The sequence below is a fragment of the Rhamphochromis longiceps genome, linkage group LG17 (genome assembly GCF_057381845.1).
Source record: "Rhamphochromis longiceps isolate RC_006_pf linkage group LG17, R_longiceps_female_GT1.1, whole genome shotgun sequence".
Taxonomy (NCBI): domain Eukaryota; kingdom Metazoa; phylum Chordata; class Actinopteri; order Cichliformes; family Cichlidae; genus Rhamphochromis; species Rhamphochromis longiceps.
The window spans coordinates 37,124,634-37,142,090 of record NC_140573.1 but is presented as its reverse complement, the minus strand read 5'-3'; the positions used below and the strand labels follow the sequence as shown (position 1 = coordinate 37,142,090).

Genomic DNA, 17,457 nt, shown 5'->3' with positions numbered 1-17,457 from the left:
AGTGAGAGGATGTCTATACTTGCCTTTCTGCAACATGCTATCTAGATATGAAAAATAATGAGCGCATGTCGTTAAAATGTCAGAAACAGTGCTTTTCCATTACCATGTAGAAACATCACTCGGCCTTTTTGTTTATTTGTGTTTTTAACCACAGCCAAGATTCGTTGATGTGGAAATATTAATTACCTTACTTACAATTCAAGATGACATGGTGCAACAGCCTGCATGTTTTGACAGACTGAAAAAGTACCTGGAGCTAAAAATTTAATTGATGAACCAGTTTTTGGCTGTAGAGCAACAAAATGTGGGCTGCCATAAAAAGTGATGCATTTCAAAAGTTGCATTGGTGTTTTATCTATGGTTTTTATATACATGGCAATTATAGTACATCTAATAAGAAAGTAATTGACATGCTCATCATCAGGTAATGTGTTGATGATTTGTGTTTTTACTCCAAGTGAATCAAAATATATTTTCTAGGTGAATGGAAATTTTCCTCGCTGAAGGAAGTTGGATTAAAGTTAAAAGGAAACACAGCTATCAGCAGCTCTGGCTCATGTGAGCAGGTGCACAAGCAGTGACATGGAAACTTTCACTGAAAACTGGGAAACAGCTGCTGAACATAAAGAGCAAAGTGTTTATAAAACTGTAAGGACATAAATAGATATGGAGCAGCAAAATAAAGTATAAGGCTTGTAAGCTTTTGGTGTTGAGGTGAAGTCGGTGTTAATGACTGCAAGTGTTTTAATGCAAATGTATTGCGATTATATTAGATTTGACGAAAACAATGTTGTGAAAAAATAGGGTTAAATGATATAATAATGGTGCATTTAAACAATAATTAAAACAGCATTTTGTATTTTGCCTTTTTTATTGAAAATAAACATTTTGAAACAAAAACCTTTGTAGCTGCAAGATTAAATGAAATTTTACCTTTAAAACAACTTTCTCCCAAACAAACACAACCACACAAAATACATTAGCCAGTAACTAGAACAAGCATACAAACCAGCACCTCTGCAGAAAGCTACATACCGTTTGAAATGTCAGTGCCTACAATATATACTGAATTCAACAGAGAACTTAGTTGCTTTTGTAACATCTTTATGCCTCACACTTTGGTCATTCAGAGAGTAAGTTGGCCTTCTCGTTGTTTCCGCACTGCGGTGAATCAGGTATGAAGACCCCACCGTGGACAACCGGCTGAGTTTGTAACACAGACACCAGACAGGTGGGAGGGGGATCTGCAACAAAACAGGAAATATGCTAAGATATGCGCACGGGTAAAAGAAAAGAAAATCTGTATCGTATGGGTTAAGCAAATGAAGTCATAATCGTACCTATTTGCTTTTCACCGTTACGGACTCCGGTTATTTTCTGCTTCCTTCTCCGATGCACTAAAATAGAAGACGGGGGAAATGTGATGAGGAAGCAAATCAATAAAATGACAAACTCCGTGGCTGCTTTTCATTCAAATGTCGGCCGATTGCAATTGGGTGCTACTGTCTATCCATCCATAAAGAGAGGAAGGCAAATTTGAATAATCAAACATCTAAGATGGAAAGGAAAAGCTAGAAATGAGTGTTAACATTAGGACATTATTAACCAGTCTAGTTTACTGAGGCAAACTCAGCATTTACTCCCTTGCAAAGAGTCAAACACGAAGCCTGCATATACCAGAGCACGCTGCAAAATCTTTGAGTTTGATGGGCAGGGACTGGAAAAGGGCCTACATCACAGTATGTCCCCAAATAAAATAAAATGGTAGCCTGACACCTAGCCAAATAACTTTTCAACCTACCTGTTAATAGGACATGAAGCACCAGAGTGACACATATTACTCCAAAGAGGCAAACACCAGTCAGCACAAATACCCAGGTCAAGTCTGAACAAAGAGGTGATGAGTCACCTGCAAAGAAAATTTACATTTTGTTAGATGATCCATTTGGTTTGCATCTTGCTCTCTGCACTTTCTCAAATGACTGAATCCCCAATTATATGTAAAGGAAAAACTGGTACTTCTTATTTTCCACAGAACCTTTCATCTTGAACATAATAGTATCATTAAGCATTGCACGCACAACAAAGCATCCTTTTATTTTTCAAAATGATGCCAAGACACCAAACTTCAGATGCACATGCATTTGCAATTATACCACCTCAGAATTCCCATGGCAATAAACGCAAGCTGTGTTACTGTACTGGAAACTATTTACATTTCAAAACTGGTGCATCGCCTAAGGTTTACAAAATTTTATGAGAAAAATAGTAAAGGAAACGTTTGGTTAGACTACACAGGACTGAAGCAGAAATGAAGAGCAGAACGTATTTTAATGGGAAGCAGCTCTAGCAGAAATCATACTTACTGCACAGCTTCAGACAGTGGATGGCTGTGGCAGCATACTCCACATCAAGCCTTTTTACCTGTGCAAATAAAAAGGATATATTAAAGCAACAGTCTTTTTTTAAATAGGAAGTGCAAAGAAGTCAAAGGATCTACTACACAAACATACCTGAAGACATGAGTTGCAGGACGCCCCTCTCAGATTTAAATCAACAGCTTTTTGTTTCTCCTGAGAAAAAAGACAAAAGATATGAAATTTTTCCTGCAGGCGATATGGAAGTTGTCATGGTTTCTGTTTTTTCCTGTTTCTTTGATGTGATAATAACCATGATGCGTTCAGGAGAAAGATATCTTGTTGCACACTAGGTCTTGCTAATCTGTTGACAGATCCCTTTTGATTGCTGGAAAGCGTATTGTAAAAGATGTAATTACTACCTTTTTTGTTCTGTTGATAGCAAATAACTTTTAAAAGTCACGACACCTTCAAGAAAATGTGAAGTTTCCTAGCAACGAAAAAGGCAACATGCAATAAACAGGGATCATGTACGACAAAAAGTTGGAACACAATCTGTGTAAGCGTGCTGTGGCAGGCTGCTTCAAAAAAAACTGCACACATAGGATGTTTTAGGGCAAAAGTTTATTGTATGCAGGGAGCGAACAGACATTTGTTCTGCCACTCTTACTTAGACTCATCAGATCTAATGATGAGCTAGAACTCTGTCGAAGAAATCTGCAACAATATATTTTTCTATTTTTCTAAAAAGTGCCGTCTGCGCTGGGAATGTGTTGCACCTACCACCTGCACGTTGTGTGTTTCAATGGTCTGACACTCAGGGGATCCCTCGGACTTCACGCACAACTCCACAGAAAAGTTTGCAGAGATCTGTGACAGCATCTTCACTTCTTCACGCCCCTCTGTTCTTGTTGTAACCAACTCCCATGCTGAATTTTTAAAGATATCATCATACAGCACCACCATGCATAAAGATTATTATCATCATTACAGACATCCATTATAGAACATGTGAACACAGTAGGGTCAATACATTGCCATAGACCATCAGAGCATCGCAAAAAATACTCATGATGTAATTAGCAAAAATTTGAAGAAAATAATAAGTCACACCTTGGAGTCTCCCATCAGCAAAGGGGCACCTGGTCCAGGACTGAGAGCCTGCAGTAAACTGATGAAGACAGAATAACATTTTTGAGCATTCTTCATCGAGCTGTTGTATCAAACACATTACTCTTAGTTTTAAGAGAGCTTACTAAAATCATTGTTGCACACCCATAGAAAATAGTTCAACAGTCTAATAATGATACTTCTGCTTTGCGTTTAGGACTCAACTCTCACTTCTGAAATGCAGATTTGATCACAACTTCCTGTTATTGGCTCAATAACAGGAAGCTGATATAATAATAACAAGAACTCTAGTATTAAATAAATACATGTTGTTTATTACTGAGTTAGTGCAAATGCAAAAACTTGCATGTGTAAGAATTGCAACCCAGCAGCATTGCTTCTTGTAGGCAGTTTCCTGCTTTTGTAATGAAGGGTATGGATAATTAGAGCCTCCTTGTCTGAGTGTTTGTGACCTGGATTGTCGCTAGCTTTCTGAGCCGGAGAATGTCAGTGGGCATATTGGTTTTGTTTTTTAAAAATGATAGCAAAAATGACAAACTCATGGCATCAGAAGAGTAAACGATGATATCATAGTATCATGGCTTTTTAAGCCTATTTGGTTGTTAGTTCTATACGTGCAGTCTTTAACTACCAGGGACCATCAGAATATACGTTAGTTTAGGTAATGGCTCAAAATAACTACGCATTTCAAGATGACTTCCAAGTGACAAGAAAGAACTTGATAAAATCCTGATAAAATTAAAACATAACATGGCACATAGCATGCTATTAGGATAGCCATAGAGTTTTTCCATAATGAGTCAGCTAGCTTAATAAGCCAACTTACAGCAGTAATGTCACACACTGACCAAGAAATTAAATATATCTTCTCAATCTTAGCATTTTTAAAGATGTCACACTATACCAAGATGATCTCAGTCATCTGAACTGTCAGGTCAGTTCTGATATTTGCGTTGCATTATGCTAATGTTGTGCAAAGGTCATTTTGTAATCAAATACAGAAAGCAAAAAAAAACGGTTTTGTTTGTTTCACTGTTGCTAGCGTATCAAGTTGACATGCCCTAGTGAAATTTGTGGAATGAAAAGAGCGAAAGAAAGATTGTTACCTTGACGCACAGTCGATCATGGGGATCCACCTTAGAGAATGCTATCTGAAAAAGCATTAAAGAAGTATTTGTGAATGAATCACAAGTTCTTATAAATAAAGAATTGCAGTTACACAAGTGATGACCTAAATCATTAGCCTGGGTGACTCATATTGTGTTTAGATTCAAAGAGCTATATTTGTCTTTCAAGTGAAGCATCTGCCTAAGTCTTCCCAAGTATCCCTTCAGCCTAAATGTCTTGTGTCAAAATAAGGACTCCTTTAGGGTTTCCCTTCATTCTCCCGATATACTTTATATGTAGGTCTGGCTTGACTTATATAAACAAGAAACACAGCTCAACATTTATGTTGTACTTTTATGTACTTTTATGTGATCGTTTGAGGCTTCCACCTTTTAAAGAGGTTACAACTGCAACTACAAGCTACATCTGAAATCAGATCAGTCATGATTTTCCAGTTCAAGCTGACGTGTCCGCATTTTTTCTGCATTTTCTGTGACTCATCTCTCAGATACAACCAGGCACATGACTTTCAGGTTGTTCAAACCTCTGTCAAGCCTCTTCGTAAACTGAGTGAGAGTTCTGGCTTGTATGTGTGTGCTCATGTGCAATGTTGCCTAACAAGGGCATCGGCTTAATTACACTTAAGCGATTTGTAAGGATAACCAAGCTTAAGAAAGCTCCCTTTATAAATATCCAAAAGGTGTGTACCTTTTCTCTGGTAACATTCTGGGAGGAATGTGGCAAATCCACACAGATGCCATCATCTCTCATCTGACACAATGCAGCCGTAGCTGTAATTGGGCAAGCAGGCTCCCATAACAGAGTCTCCTCCAGTGGATCAAAGGTGATTCCAAACCACAGTTCCTCAACACCTGCAGGCGAATGAAGTCATAGGATTTTGGATGGTTATGATACATTGTCAGCTTTCAAATGCTACAGCACACGCTGGCAATTTTGTCATCTGTTTGAATGAACAATGGGACTCACGGTCTTTGAACGGGCAGACCTGGACTCTTGGGGCGTCCATCACCGCTGACCAGCCCTGTGATGAATTTATCAGTGATTATTGAAGGTCTTTTGTGGAATTTATGGCAGAAACTCAAACCGTGATTAAAGACCGGGAGTCATAGCATTACCTCAATGCAGAGGCAAGGCAAAGGTCGAGAGTATGGGAAGGTGGCACTCTTTATGGGTTGCTCCTTCTTTATCTAGAAAATGAGAACAGCCTTTGATTATTTGTGGAATGACTGTCTGGGTGGCAGTTAATGATGGTTCTTGTGTTCACTGTGCACATTTTGACTTTTGATCCTTACTGTTTCAGTTGCCCCTTTGTTCAGGGAATACTGCGCTGTCCTGATTGTCAGTTATATGATCGTTAAGCAGTTTATTGAGTGAGTACATTTAAATTTAGAATCACACAGGGAATAACCCAATGACTCACTTGAGGAGGAAAGTCCACAAGTGTGGCTTAGACCTGTTACGCTTTTCTTGAACTGTCACATAATGGAACATTACCCCATCTCTCACAGATCTCACTTTATATATATTCATATTATTGAAGAACACAAATAATTGCACTGATTCCATTCATATTTATTCCAATAAGAGTCTCACCAGCATATAAGCCCCTGTGCCAGAGCAGATGAAATCCTTTCGGCAGAGTCGGAGGTGATAGTTGTGATCGTTGAGCATGTCTGAAACATTTACGCTCAGCTCCTTCTTGTCTGGGTTTACTTTGTACGACAGTCTGCCAGCTGAAAGAGACGTGAAACAGTCCGACAATTAAAACAAAAAGGTCCAGTTGAATAATTCAGTTACATTTTATTTATATAGATATTACATATATATTTATATACATATCACAACAGCATTCACCTCAAGATGCTTTGTAATGTAAGGTAAAGACTCTACAATAACACAGAGAAAACCCCAACAATCAAACAACTCTCTATGAGGCAACAGCAGGAAGGAAAATCTCCCTTTTAACAGGAAGAAATCTCCAGAAGAACTAGGCTCAGAGAAGGGCAACCGGTTTGGGGTGAGGAGAAGAGGACAAGCCCTAAAAATGCATATATACTGCATATTTGATATTTTATTTCACTCCACTGCATTAACTAAAACATGTAAGGAGAAAGCAGATCCCGAGCATATTTACACTTACTGATGCACTCCGGAACATGTCTTCTAAAATCTTCATGACTGCATCCTGTTGAGAAAAGTGAAGCACTTAAAAAAGAAACAACTCATGCGTAAATAAATTCCTGTCATTCACGTGTCATCACGCATGTGGGAGTAGTTTTTACACAGTACTCACTTAAGATGTTTACACTCTTTGAATCACTGACATTCATCATTGCAGAGCAGTGGAACACACTATGAGGTTTCCTGGTTTTTTTTCTACCAGTTACAAGGAAATACTTGGCAGGGCTGGTTGTGTAACACTGTTTATTAGTTACCCATGGTTACAGTCATATGCCCTTCAGTCTGTGTTTGCATAATTATGCAAACACATGGACAAAGTGCATGTAATCCTACCTGGAGTATGATAGGTGCTGGTCCAGGTCATTCCACAGTAACTTGGGACTGTTGACACTGTTACTTGCACTTGTTGGTTTGGAGAAACTTCAGTGCAGTTGTTCTCAATTTCAACCTGCAGGAAAGAGGCAGGTAAAAGCACACAAGCTGTCACATGTCTGTTAAACGCTGCGCCGTATAGAAATATGCTGAAATGACCACATCCATTTCAGAAGCAGTTGGAAAGCCAGTTAGCCTGGCCGGACCACTGTTGTGTCTTCCTGAGAGACCTGAAGACGCCAGCTAGACTATGGAAATATTCATAGGCACGGTGATGCTAACCAGATTGAACTGTTTATTTCCTCTGTCACTGTTTTCATTTTACAAAATCATCTACAAAGTGGGGTGTGGCTCTAAATGCGAAAAGAGGACCCGGCAGCAATCAAAATTTTGGTATGTCACAAAACATTATCATGCTTGATGATCTTTCTGTTTACAGTTTATGTGACACACCGATTCCACCATCGTGGGCATCAGCTGGGGAAGGCTTTTGAGCTCCGTAACCTTTGTGAAGGTTACGATGGCATATGAGTCAGTTTTCCAGTGACCTTTAAGAGCAAATGGGATCTTCCAGATGTGTGGAAAAAGGTCATGTATTTTTCCTGACCACAAGACGAGAGGAACCGGAAGGACATCGAGAGTTGCCTCATCAGCAAACTCCCCGATTTGCGGGAAGGGAAAGACAAAAGAGGGCAGGAAGGCACTACTGGGTTGGCAACATTTGAGTGCTACACACAGCACATTTAACAGAAAAGCTACTCTAGCATAACACTCTGGATTAATTAATGTCCCACAAACACCCAGCGATGCCAGTTGTGCTAGGGATTTTACCTGCAGTCCAGACATCCTTTCTCTTGATGCCCTTGTGAAGCTAAAGGTTCTGCACCCCGTCATCCTCCCTGCGGTTGTGATACAAAAGGACACGCCGTGGATGGAGTCTGTGGAAACATAAACCAGAATATGTTTTGAAGTTGCTGTAGCAGTAACCAGCACCAGCCAGTTAGCCATTCAAACGGTTTTTAAATGGTTGATTTTGGTGCAGGTTGGCATTGTTTTAGGTGCCATACAGGAAGAAGTTATTTAGGCACTTTTTTTTCTGAGCAAAGGGTTTCCTCAATTCCAAGACGGATAGTCTGGAAATCTACCAGGTTTACTGTATTACGCTGTGCACACGGATGGATGTGTCTGACAATGTGTCTTCCTGTGTAAACCTTATCAGACTGTATGGGTTGTCAGCATTATCAGGAACATGAAGTGTCAATTGGCATGTTTACCATGCAAAAGCAGAAGTTTTTTCATGGAAGCTCGTAGCATTTTATAAAATGTGACTTCCTTCAGCAAATGCCTTTAAGGTGTGTCATCTGTGATTATCATCTCTAACATCATTAGTTTTCAGGTTGAGTTGACTACACCCTAAGAGTTCCATTTGGCGCTTCCTTGTTAAGGACGTTTTGAATAAGGAGAAAAGAAAACAACTGAATAATGACCTTGGTCAGATGGAGGAAATTAAACAATATCACGTGCCATGTATCTGTTGGCATGAGTGTGTTAGGACAGAGGCATGGGCTCTGTTTAGTTAATGATTGTCCTCCAAAACTAAAAAGTCCTTCTATGTATAACTTGATTAATTACATGCGATAACTTCAGTCACTCAGCACCTCTTTGTCAAAGTTTCCCTTAAGATATACTGATTCACCACACCTATGTCTTCTGTGAAAACAGAAAGAAGATTTTGTGGTTTAACAAACAGTTTGGCTTTATTCTGAAAGCAATTAATTAACAATGCCGAATCCTCCCAATTACTTCCAAGTATCAAAAGAAATTCCGGTGTAGTGTTTTAACAGCAGTCACATCTGAAATGTACAGCCCATACCAGGAAGTAGGCTGCTTTAAGTGAAGAAGACAAAGACACCACACTGAACATGTAGAGATTAGTGTGACATCGGCCGTCCACTGACTCCTCGCAAGACATCAAACAAGCAGGTACGCTAAAAGCATCAAAGCGGTACTGGGATTAGAGTAATGTGATTTCTGGGCATGTTTACATGTGAACTTAAATAAATCACTTTGGAAACCCACTTAAGCTGACTGCCTCTGGCGCCAAAGCATCGTGCTCCAGCGCAGAAAAAGACCACACACAGTGTGCACACACAGGGTGATACACTGAGACAATGAAATGTTATAGTTGAAATGCCAGCATTAGTCACTTTGATTGAAAGTGAGATTATCTTTTGAAAGTAAGAAATCCAGAAAACTGTCTAAAAATAGTACAATAGCATAAGTGGATAACAGGGGCTTTGGGAGGTGGGACATAAAGGAAGAAAAAGTGGGAAAAGCAACCTGGATGGTAAACTGTGCATGGAAAATGATTTGGTGCCAAACTGAACACTGCAACATGGAGCTCAAGTGTAAGTGGATTTTAATACTATAATAGCTGCTTTTAATAAGCGGCCAAACTAAATAATCTAATAGGGTGACACACTGAGTCAGTGGTTCAGTAATTTCGCATTGCTATAAGACTGAGAGAAGTCAAAGACTAGACCCTGTGCCAAAGCAAACCTCTGTTCACCCAAACAGATTTTCATTCATTGCTTGAACTGTAAAAACTGTTGCCATTTTTGAGCACATGCATTTTATACAAACAGATATGGGACCATCTATTTTAAGCCATCACACTTACGCACCAGCGATTTGCACCACTGCTTTGATTCCGAGCCACAGCGAGCACTTCTGCATCCTCTCACACTTCATGACCGTGGAAAGGCTGACGTTGTGGAACACGGTGGAGGTGTTGAGACTCTCGGCGGGGTTCTCGCATGGACGTGGAAATGAATCTGCACAGCAACGGGGACAGAGAAATATTTTTAAAAAAACGAAAAAGTTACACTGTGGGATTTGTGAGGAAAATGAAGGCGTGGATTTTGTGTACCAAATGTGGGTAAAAGGATCTTTGAAGTATGCTGTTACTTACTTATAGAGAGCCAGTGTTGGGGAGTAACGGAATACATGTACTGGCGTTACGTATTTAAGATACAAAATATGAGTAACTGTATTCCGTTACAGTTACCGTTTAAAAGGTGGTATTCAGTACGGTTACTTTTTGAAATAAATGGATTACATGGCGTTCTTTTCCTATTTCATATGTTAGACTGTCCCCTCTCTATTTTTGGTAATTCCACGCAGGCGGAAACCCAAACAAGAGACGCATTAAGACGCTCTACTGCCTGTGTCTCAATCTCGCGGCCCGTGACACCCCTACTTGCGGCCCGCATAATGACGTGAAGAACTTTTTTTTTTAAATGTTATTCAAAAAATTATGTAATATGAAAGCAATAGGCAGAGTGTTACAGACATAACCCTAAAGAATGTAGGCTCATGGGCAGGGTAGTCCAGTTGTAAGTAAATAATTAAGACTCGACTGAACACTGTGTTCGTGTTTCAGGAAAACACGAACACAGCCTGAAGCAGCCTGAAGCAGCCTTTCAACGCCTCTCTCTGTCTCTCGCAAAGTTGACCCAGGCAACAAAGTAAAGATGGTTTTCGGCTACGAGCCCGACATGAACCTGATGTATTTGCCAGAGGTCCCTTTACTACGGTTCAGAGCCGCGGACCTGTTTTATATACGCGCGGAATAGTTTACTATACGAGATCGCTGCAAAAACTGCAGCCTGACCTAATGTCCACCCTACTGTTACTCATTTTATATTAAGATTTAAAAATCTGGTCGGTATTGGTATGGCGAGTAACCTTCAGTAATAGTAATAAATCACATTCATGTAGTTGTAAAAAGCTTGTTAATATATTAAGTAATCCAGAGTATTCAGAATACGTTACTGTCATTGAGTATTGTAACGGAATACATTACAAAATACATTTTGGGGCATGTATTCTGTAATCTGTAGTGGAATACATTTAAACGTAACCTTCCCAACACTGTAGAGAACAAACTACAGCAGCGTTCCCACCTTTGCCGTCTGCTATACAAAGCATTTGAATTTCTCTTTAGCATTTTACACTTACACTCAGTATTTTGTGCAGAGATTACAGATAGCAGCAGTGCACTGCTTCTCAAGCTTATCGGGATTTTATCAGGTCTTATTTAGCATGTGAGGGAGGAAAAAATCGTTTTAATGCTATGGGTGGGGTTCATTTAAAGATCTTTGAATGTGGTTACTGTTTCTCACTTTAGTTCAGAGGCATGGTCTTTGTGTTGTTTTACAGACCTTTTGAACCCAGCCTTGAATTCTATGTTAAATGCTGAATGCAGTTGCTTTGGCAACATTGCAGTAAAATATAAAGGCAACAAATGCAGGCATTATCAGTTTTTCCTGTTCGTCGGCTAATATTAGCTGAGTTATTGTGCAAGTAAACACCCAATGGGGATGCATGACTGCTGGTGTAAAGTGGCAACAAGTCTATACTCACAGCCTCCTTTGGTCTTGCAGTGAAGTCCCTGCAAAAAGAAAGAAAAGGAGAAAACACAGAGTGATTCATGGCAGGCTCTTTTCTGTGAATTCTGTGTAGGAGTTTCATCAATAAAGTTACTCTTAACAGAACAAAGGTAGCAGCTCTGCAGGACAGGGGATTCCCAGACAACAATGAGTTTTTACATCCTCATTGCTCCTTTCAGGTAAGACTCTGCCTGTGTGTGTGTGTGTGTGTGTGTGTGTGTGTGTGTGTGTGTGTGTGTGTGTGTGCGTGCGTGCGTGCGTGCGTGCGTGCGTGCGTGTGTGTGTTTAACCCCACAGCTGGAGCACTGTAACACAGTTGTCTTTGGTTAATATAAATAGTAATAATAATAATAATAATAATAATAATAATAATAATAATAATAATAATAATTAAAGCTGCAAGCAGCGTTATGAGGGCCCTCGCACCCCCGGCGTGTCGAGCCATGCCCAACACCTGAAACCAGCATGTCCGATCTGATGTCACATTGATGGAATTCATGCATTTAACCACCAGTTAACATTTCATTTGGTTCAACCATGAGTATAGTCGTCCCACTAGGTGGCTCTCTAACCATTATAGACAAAGGGCATAACAAACATTTCCGAGCTCGAGTCTCATCACGCCTGTGACCTTTGGGAGAGATTGGACTTTGTGTCTTTGAGTGACAGCATATTACTGCTTTTTGGCGAGTGATTGAAACTCCACGTGCCGCCATGACCACCCCGTTTCCTTGAACGTAAAAAGCTTCGCAATTTAACATCACAAAGGTCTTTAGATTCCACACACTGGAGAATGGTTCAATATGATGAAATCCCTTGGAGGAGTTCGTCAAAGTATGAAGCCTGAAAAGAGGGGAAAATGTCGCCAAAATTACACATTAATTTTAAAATGGCTGACTTCCTGTTGGATTTGGGATATTGCTCCAAGAGACTTTTTTGTACATCTTGATATTTTCCATAAGCTTACCAGGTTTCAGACTCATAGATGAAACACAGAGCAGGGGCTGTTGTTTTGAAATTTTGTAGGGGGCGCTGTGGAGCCATTTTGCGCTATTCAATGAAAATGATCACATAACAACAAAGCCTTATGCACATTGGAGGTGTGCGCCAAATTTCAAGCCTCTATAAACTTTCCAAGCCCCTTAAAAGCCACTTCATTTTTCATGGTGAACAGCGTTGCCACCAGGGTGCGCCGTTCAGTTTAAACTCACAATTTTTGCACTGCAGCATCAAGAAGGACTGATGGTGATATTCATCGCTTTTGAGGTGGCCACAATGAACCTGTGAAAATCAGTACAACAAAATGAAAGCCATGACATTTCCTGTTCCCACTAGGTGGCGCTGTCCGTATTTCCGACAATGGGCACATCAATCTGTTCAGGGCGGGTCTGACATCATGCCTGTAAAGTCTGGTACTGATCAGACTGGATTTCATTGAGTTATACTAATTTGTTTCTTCATGGCGTGACATCAAAGTTCGCCATGCTGCTGGGGTCACACCCTTTCGCGAAAACTCACAGTTTTCACTGTAACCCAAGACCAACTCCTTAAGGCTTTCCTGGAGAAATTTGAGGCTGCAGATGTCACCCATCACTATACTGTACCCCAAAGTGTAAAACATGACATTTCCTGTTCCCACTAGGTGGCGCTGTCCCTGGTGTCAAATATGGCAGTTGAAATATGTTCAGGGGTGGAGCCTTATCATATGTGTTCACTTTGGTCAAGGTCAGAAAATGTATGACAAAATGAGAGGCAATAAGATTTTCATGGCGAGTCATCGAAATTCGCCATGGCGCCACGGCCTCATAGTATTGTGAAAACTCAAAAGCTCCGCAATTTAACATGGCACAAGGGTGTAGTTGACACTGTCCAAATTTGAAGGTTATGAAATGAAACCCCAAGGAGGAGTTCGCAAAAGTTCGAGGCATGGAAATGGCAAAATTAGAGCCAAAATGTCACCTTCTCTTCCAAATGGCGGACTTCCTGTTGGGTTTGCGTCAATGGGCCCACAGACTTTTTTGTTCGTCTTGGCATGATACACATGTGTGCCAAATTTCATACATGTAGCTCAAACGATGTGGTCGTAGGGCTGCATTTAACAAGGCATAGGTGGCGCTGTAGAGCCATTTCCCAGTGCTCATATGTAAAACCATTAAAATACAAAATTTTTCACCAGACCTGGCATGTGTGCAAAATTTCATGAGTTTTTGAGCATGTTTAGGCCCTCAAAAAGGCCCTTGTTTGGGGTGAATAATAATAATAATAATAATAATTAAAGCTGCAAGCAGCGTTATGAGGGCCCTCGCACCCCGGCGTGTCGAGCCACGCCCAACACCTAAAACCAGCACGTCCGATGTGATGTCACATTGATGGAATTCATGCATTTAACCACCAGCTAACAATTCAACTCATTCATTCATGATTAGTTAGTCGTTCCACTAGGTGGCGCTCTAACCATTATGTACAAATGGCATAACAAACACTTCCAAGCTCGAGTCTCATCACACCTGAGACGTTTGGGAGAGATTGGACATTGTGTTTTTGAGTGACAGCAGATTACTGCTTTTTGGCGAGTGATTCAAACTCTAAGTGCCACCATAACCACCCCGTTTCCCTGGACGTAAAAAGCTTCGCAATTTAACATCACAAAGGTCTTTAGATTCCACACACTGGAGAATGGTTCAATATGATGAAATCCCTTGGAGGAGTTCGTCAAAGTATGAAGCCTGAAAAGAGGGGAAAATGTCGCCAAAATTACACATTAATTTTAAAATGGCTGACTTCCTGTTGGATTTGGGATATTGCTCCAAGAGACTTTTTTGTACATCTTGATATTTTCCATAAGCTTACCAGGTTTCAGACTCATAGATGAAACACAGAGCTGGGGCTGATGTTTTGAAATTTTGTAGGGGGCGCTGTGGAGCAATTTCGCGCTATTCAATGAAAATGATCACATGACAACAAAGCCTACATCCATTTGGAGGTGTGTGCCAAATTTCAAGCCTCTATAAACTTTCCAAGCCCCTCAAAAGCCACTTCATCTTTCATGGTGAACCGCGTTGCCACCAGGGTGCGCCGTTCAGTTTAAAGTCACAATTTTTGCACTGAAGCATCACGAGGGACTGATGGTGATATTCACCGCTTTTGAGGTGGCCAAGATGAATCTGTGAAAATCAGTACAACAAAATTAAAGCCATGACATTTCCTGTTGCCACTAGGTGGCGCTGTCCGTATTTCCGACAATGGGCACATCAATCTGTTCAGGGCGGGTCTGACATCATGCCTGTAAAGTCTGGTACTGATCAGACTGGATTTCATTGAGTTATACTAATTTGTTTCTTCATGGCGTGACATTAAAGTTCGCCACGCCGCTGGGGTCACACCCTTTTGCGAAAAGTCACAGTTTTCACTGTAACCCAAGACCAACTCCTTAAGGCTTTTCTGGAGAAATTTGAGGCTGCAGATGTCACCCATCACTATACTGTACCCCAAAGTGTAAAACATGACATTTCCTGTTCCCACTAGGTGGCGCTGTCCCTTATGTCAAATATGGCAGTTGAAATATGTTCAGGGGTGGAGCCTTATCATATGTGTGCTCTTTGGTCCAGATCGGAACATGTATGACAAAATGAGAGGCAATAAGATTTTCATGGCGAGTCATCGAAATTCGCCATGGCGCCACGGCCTCATAGTATTGTGAAAACTCAAAAGCTCCGCAATTTAACATGGCACAAGGGTGTAGTTGACACTGTCCAAATTTGAAGCTTATAGGACCAAATCCCAAGGAGGAGTTCGTTAAAGTTCGAGGCATGGAAACGGTAAAATCAGAGCCAAAATGTCACCTTCAATCCAAAATGGCGGACTTCCTGTTGGGTTTAGGACATTGCCATAATAGACTTTTTTGTTCGACTCTGAAAGTTATATAGGTGTACCGACTTTCAAACATGTAGGTCATACCCATACCGGGGGCTCGCGTTTTTCATTTTTCTAGGTGGCGCTACTGAGCTAATTTTCCCTGGCCATGTCTGGGAAGATTAAAATACGTAAATTTTCACCAGACCTGACGCGTGTGCAAAATTTCATGAGTTTTCGAGCATGTTTAGGCCCTCAAACGGCCAATTCATTTGCCGAAATAATAATAATAATAATAATAATAAACAGAGCAATTACAATAGGGCCTTCGCACTGTCAGTGCTCGGGCCCTAATAATAAGAAACGGAGCAGATACAATAGGGCCTTCGCACTCTCAGTGCTCGGGCCCTAATAATGAAGGAATGTGATTCACTGTGGTCTTGAAGGAATGCATCCTCGTTCACCAGTCAAGTATATGAAACATATTTCATAAATCCTTGTGCCAGAATAAACAGTGCCTTCATTTTTATGTTGTGGGGAATGTGATTTGTAACCATCAATAGTTCCAAGAATTTTTTGTTGGATTGTTTTTTTAAGAAATGAAATCTTTTAATTCCATTGATCTACCACCCGTGAGATACCTCACAGAACCTGATGATGTTTTGACTGTAAACACATCTCGAATTCATCTTTCAGAATTTTAACCGACTGTCACCGATTGTTTTCTTGCTACAGCGAGGTGCTGAGTTACACTATTAAGCGCTTACACATGTAGAAACCTGCAAATGATAAAGAGCTTTATCTTAACTGTACGCATGCAAGACAAGGGAGGAGAAAGAAGGAAAATGAAGCTTGTAAAGTTCAGGTCGCTGAAAAAGAGTAAACATGTTGTGTTGACTATTCACCCTCCACCCAGATACATTTGCAGTTGTTTCCTCCTTGGGCTCCAGTAAATGATTAGATATATTTACCAAAGCATGTATCACTACCTCCTTTAACAAAAGCTCAGCAGAAGAGGCTTTGCAGGATGTAGCTTTGTAAAACTGTCTCCCAGTAGGTGAATCAGAGTGTCATTAACTGGCTGTCGTGTGTTTTCATTCTATGTGAACTGAAGAGCCTTTGAGATTAGAATTGGATCATCACAAATCAGATTTAAGTTTGATCACAGCCCCAGTAATGACCACAGCTGTAAGAGTACAGGACTCATTATAAACATCTGTATATTTCTGTTATTTTCACTCACTAAAAACAGCCAAATTGGCATATTAAGAAGTATTATTACACACTTTCATCAGCAGCAGTGACTAATATCAGAAGTTAATATAGAACACAATAATATAAGCTGATAATGTGATTTTATCCTTGTTGATTCTTTTACCTGAGAGCACCTCATACATGTCTCCAGTCCTGGGCTTTCTCCTCCAGCTCCAGTCAGACACAAGCAGCAGTGGACCAGGAGCAAGCCAACCCACAGGATCATTTTACTGGCCAGGTGTGGACACTTTCTTCTTTCTGCTGTCCCTGTAATCTGTGCCTCTTCTTGTACTCTCTAATCTTTTCCCTTTTTTTTTCTTTTCCAGGTGGGGCTAAGTGATAAACTCAGATGTGGGCTTGATGTAGCTGAATGTTGAGGTTCTCTGGTTTGATGTGTCCTGGAAGTGATGATATCCAACATGTAGCGCGAACTAAAGGGCTCCAGCTGTTTTGTGTGGGAGGCGGGGCTCTCTGAATGAGAGTCAGTAGTGGTTTTCCTCTTCAGCAGCACTTTCCAAGATGTGATTTTTTTTTGAAACAGTCCATGTCCTCACTGTACAAAACTTCTTTGGGACCTTTCTACTTACCTGTCACACTATAGTGAGCTGGAATTATGTGGAAATGGTACTGAAACCCAGTCACCAATCCTCTCACCCACACGCCAAAGTCCACATGCTGTGACAGGATTTACTGGAAAGGTGCAAAATTTCACATCCCTTTTTTTTTTTTTT

General features: G+C 40.5%; 1 protein-coding gene across 1 annotated transcript; it reads right to left on the bottom strand.

The window, feature by feature from the left end:
* Positions 1–869: 869 nt before the first annotated feature.
* On the bottom strand, positions 870–17,147 carry il17rel (interleukin 17 receptor E-like). Its single transcript, XM_085387608.1, has 18 exons — positions 16,851–17,147; positions 11,595–11,622; positions 9,854–10,003; positions 8,001–8,107; positions 7,131–7,245; positions 6,757–6,801; positions 6,210–6,349; positions 5,732–5,803; positions 5,583–5,637; positions 5,304–5,467; positions 4,595–4,639; positions 3,471–3,528; positions 3,141–3,286; positions 2,514–2,573; positions 2,367–2,424; positions 1,802–1,909; positions 1,341–1,397; positions 870–1,244 (listed from the first exon to the last, which is right to left on the bottom strand). The coding sequence occupies exons 1-18, from the start codon at positions 16,950–16,952 to the stop codon at positions 1,123–1,125; spliced, it is 1,632 nt and encodes a 543-aa protein (XP_085243734.1). The 5' UTR covers positions 16,953–17,147; the 3' UTR covers positions 870–1,122.
* Positions 17,148–17,457: the final 310 nt, after the last annotated feature.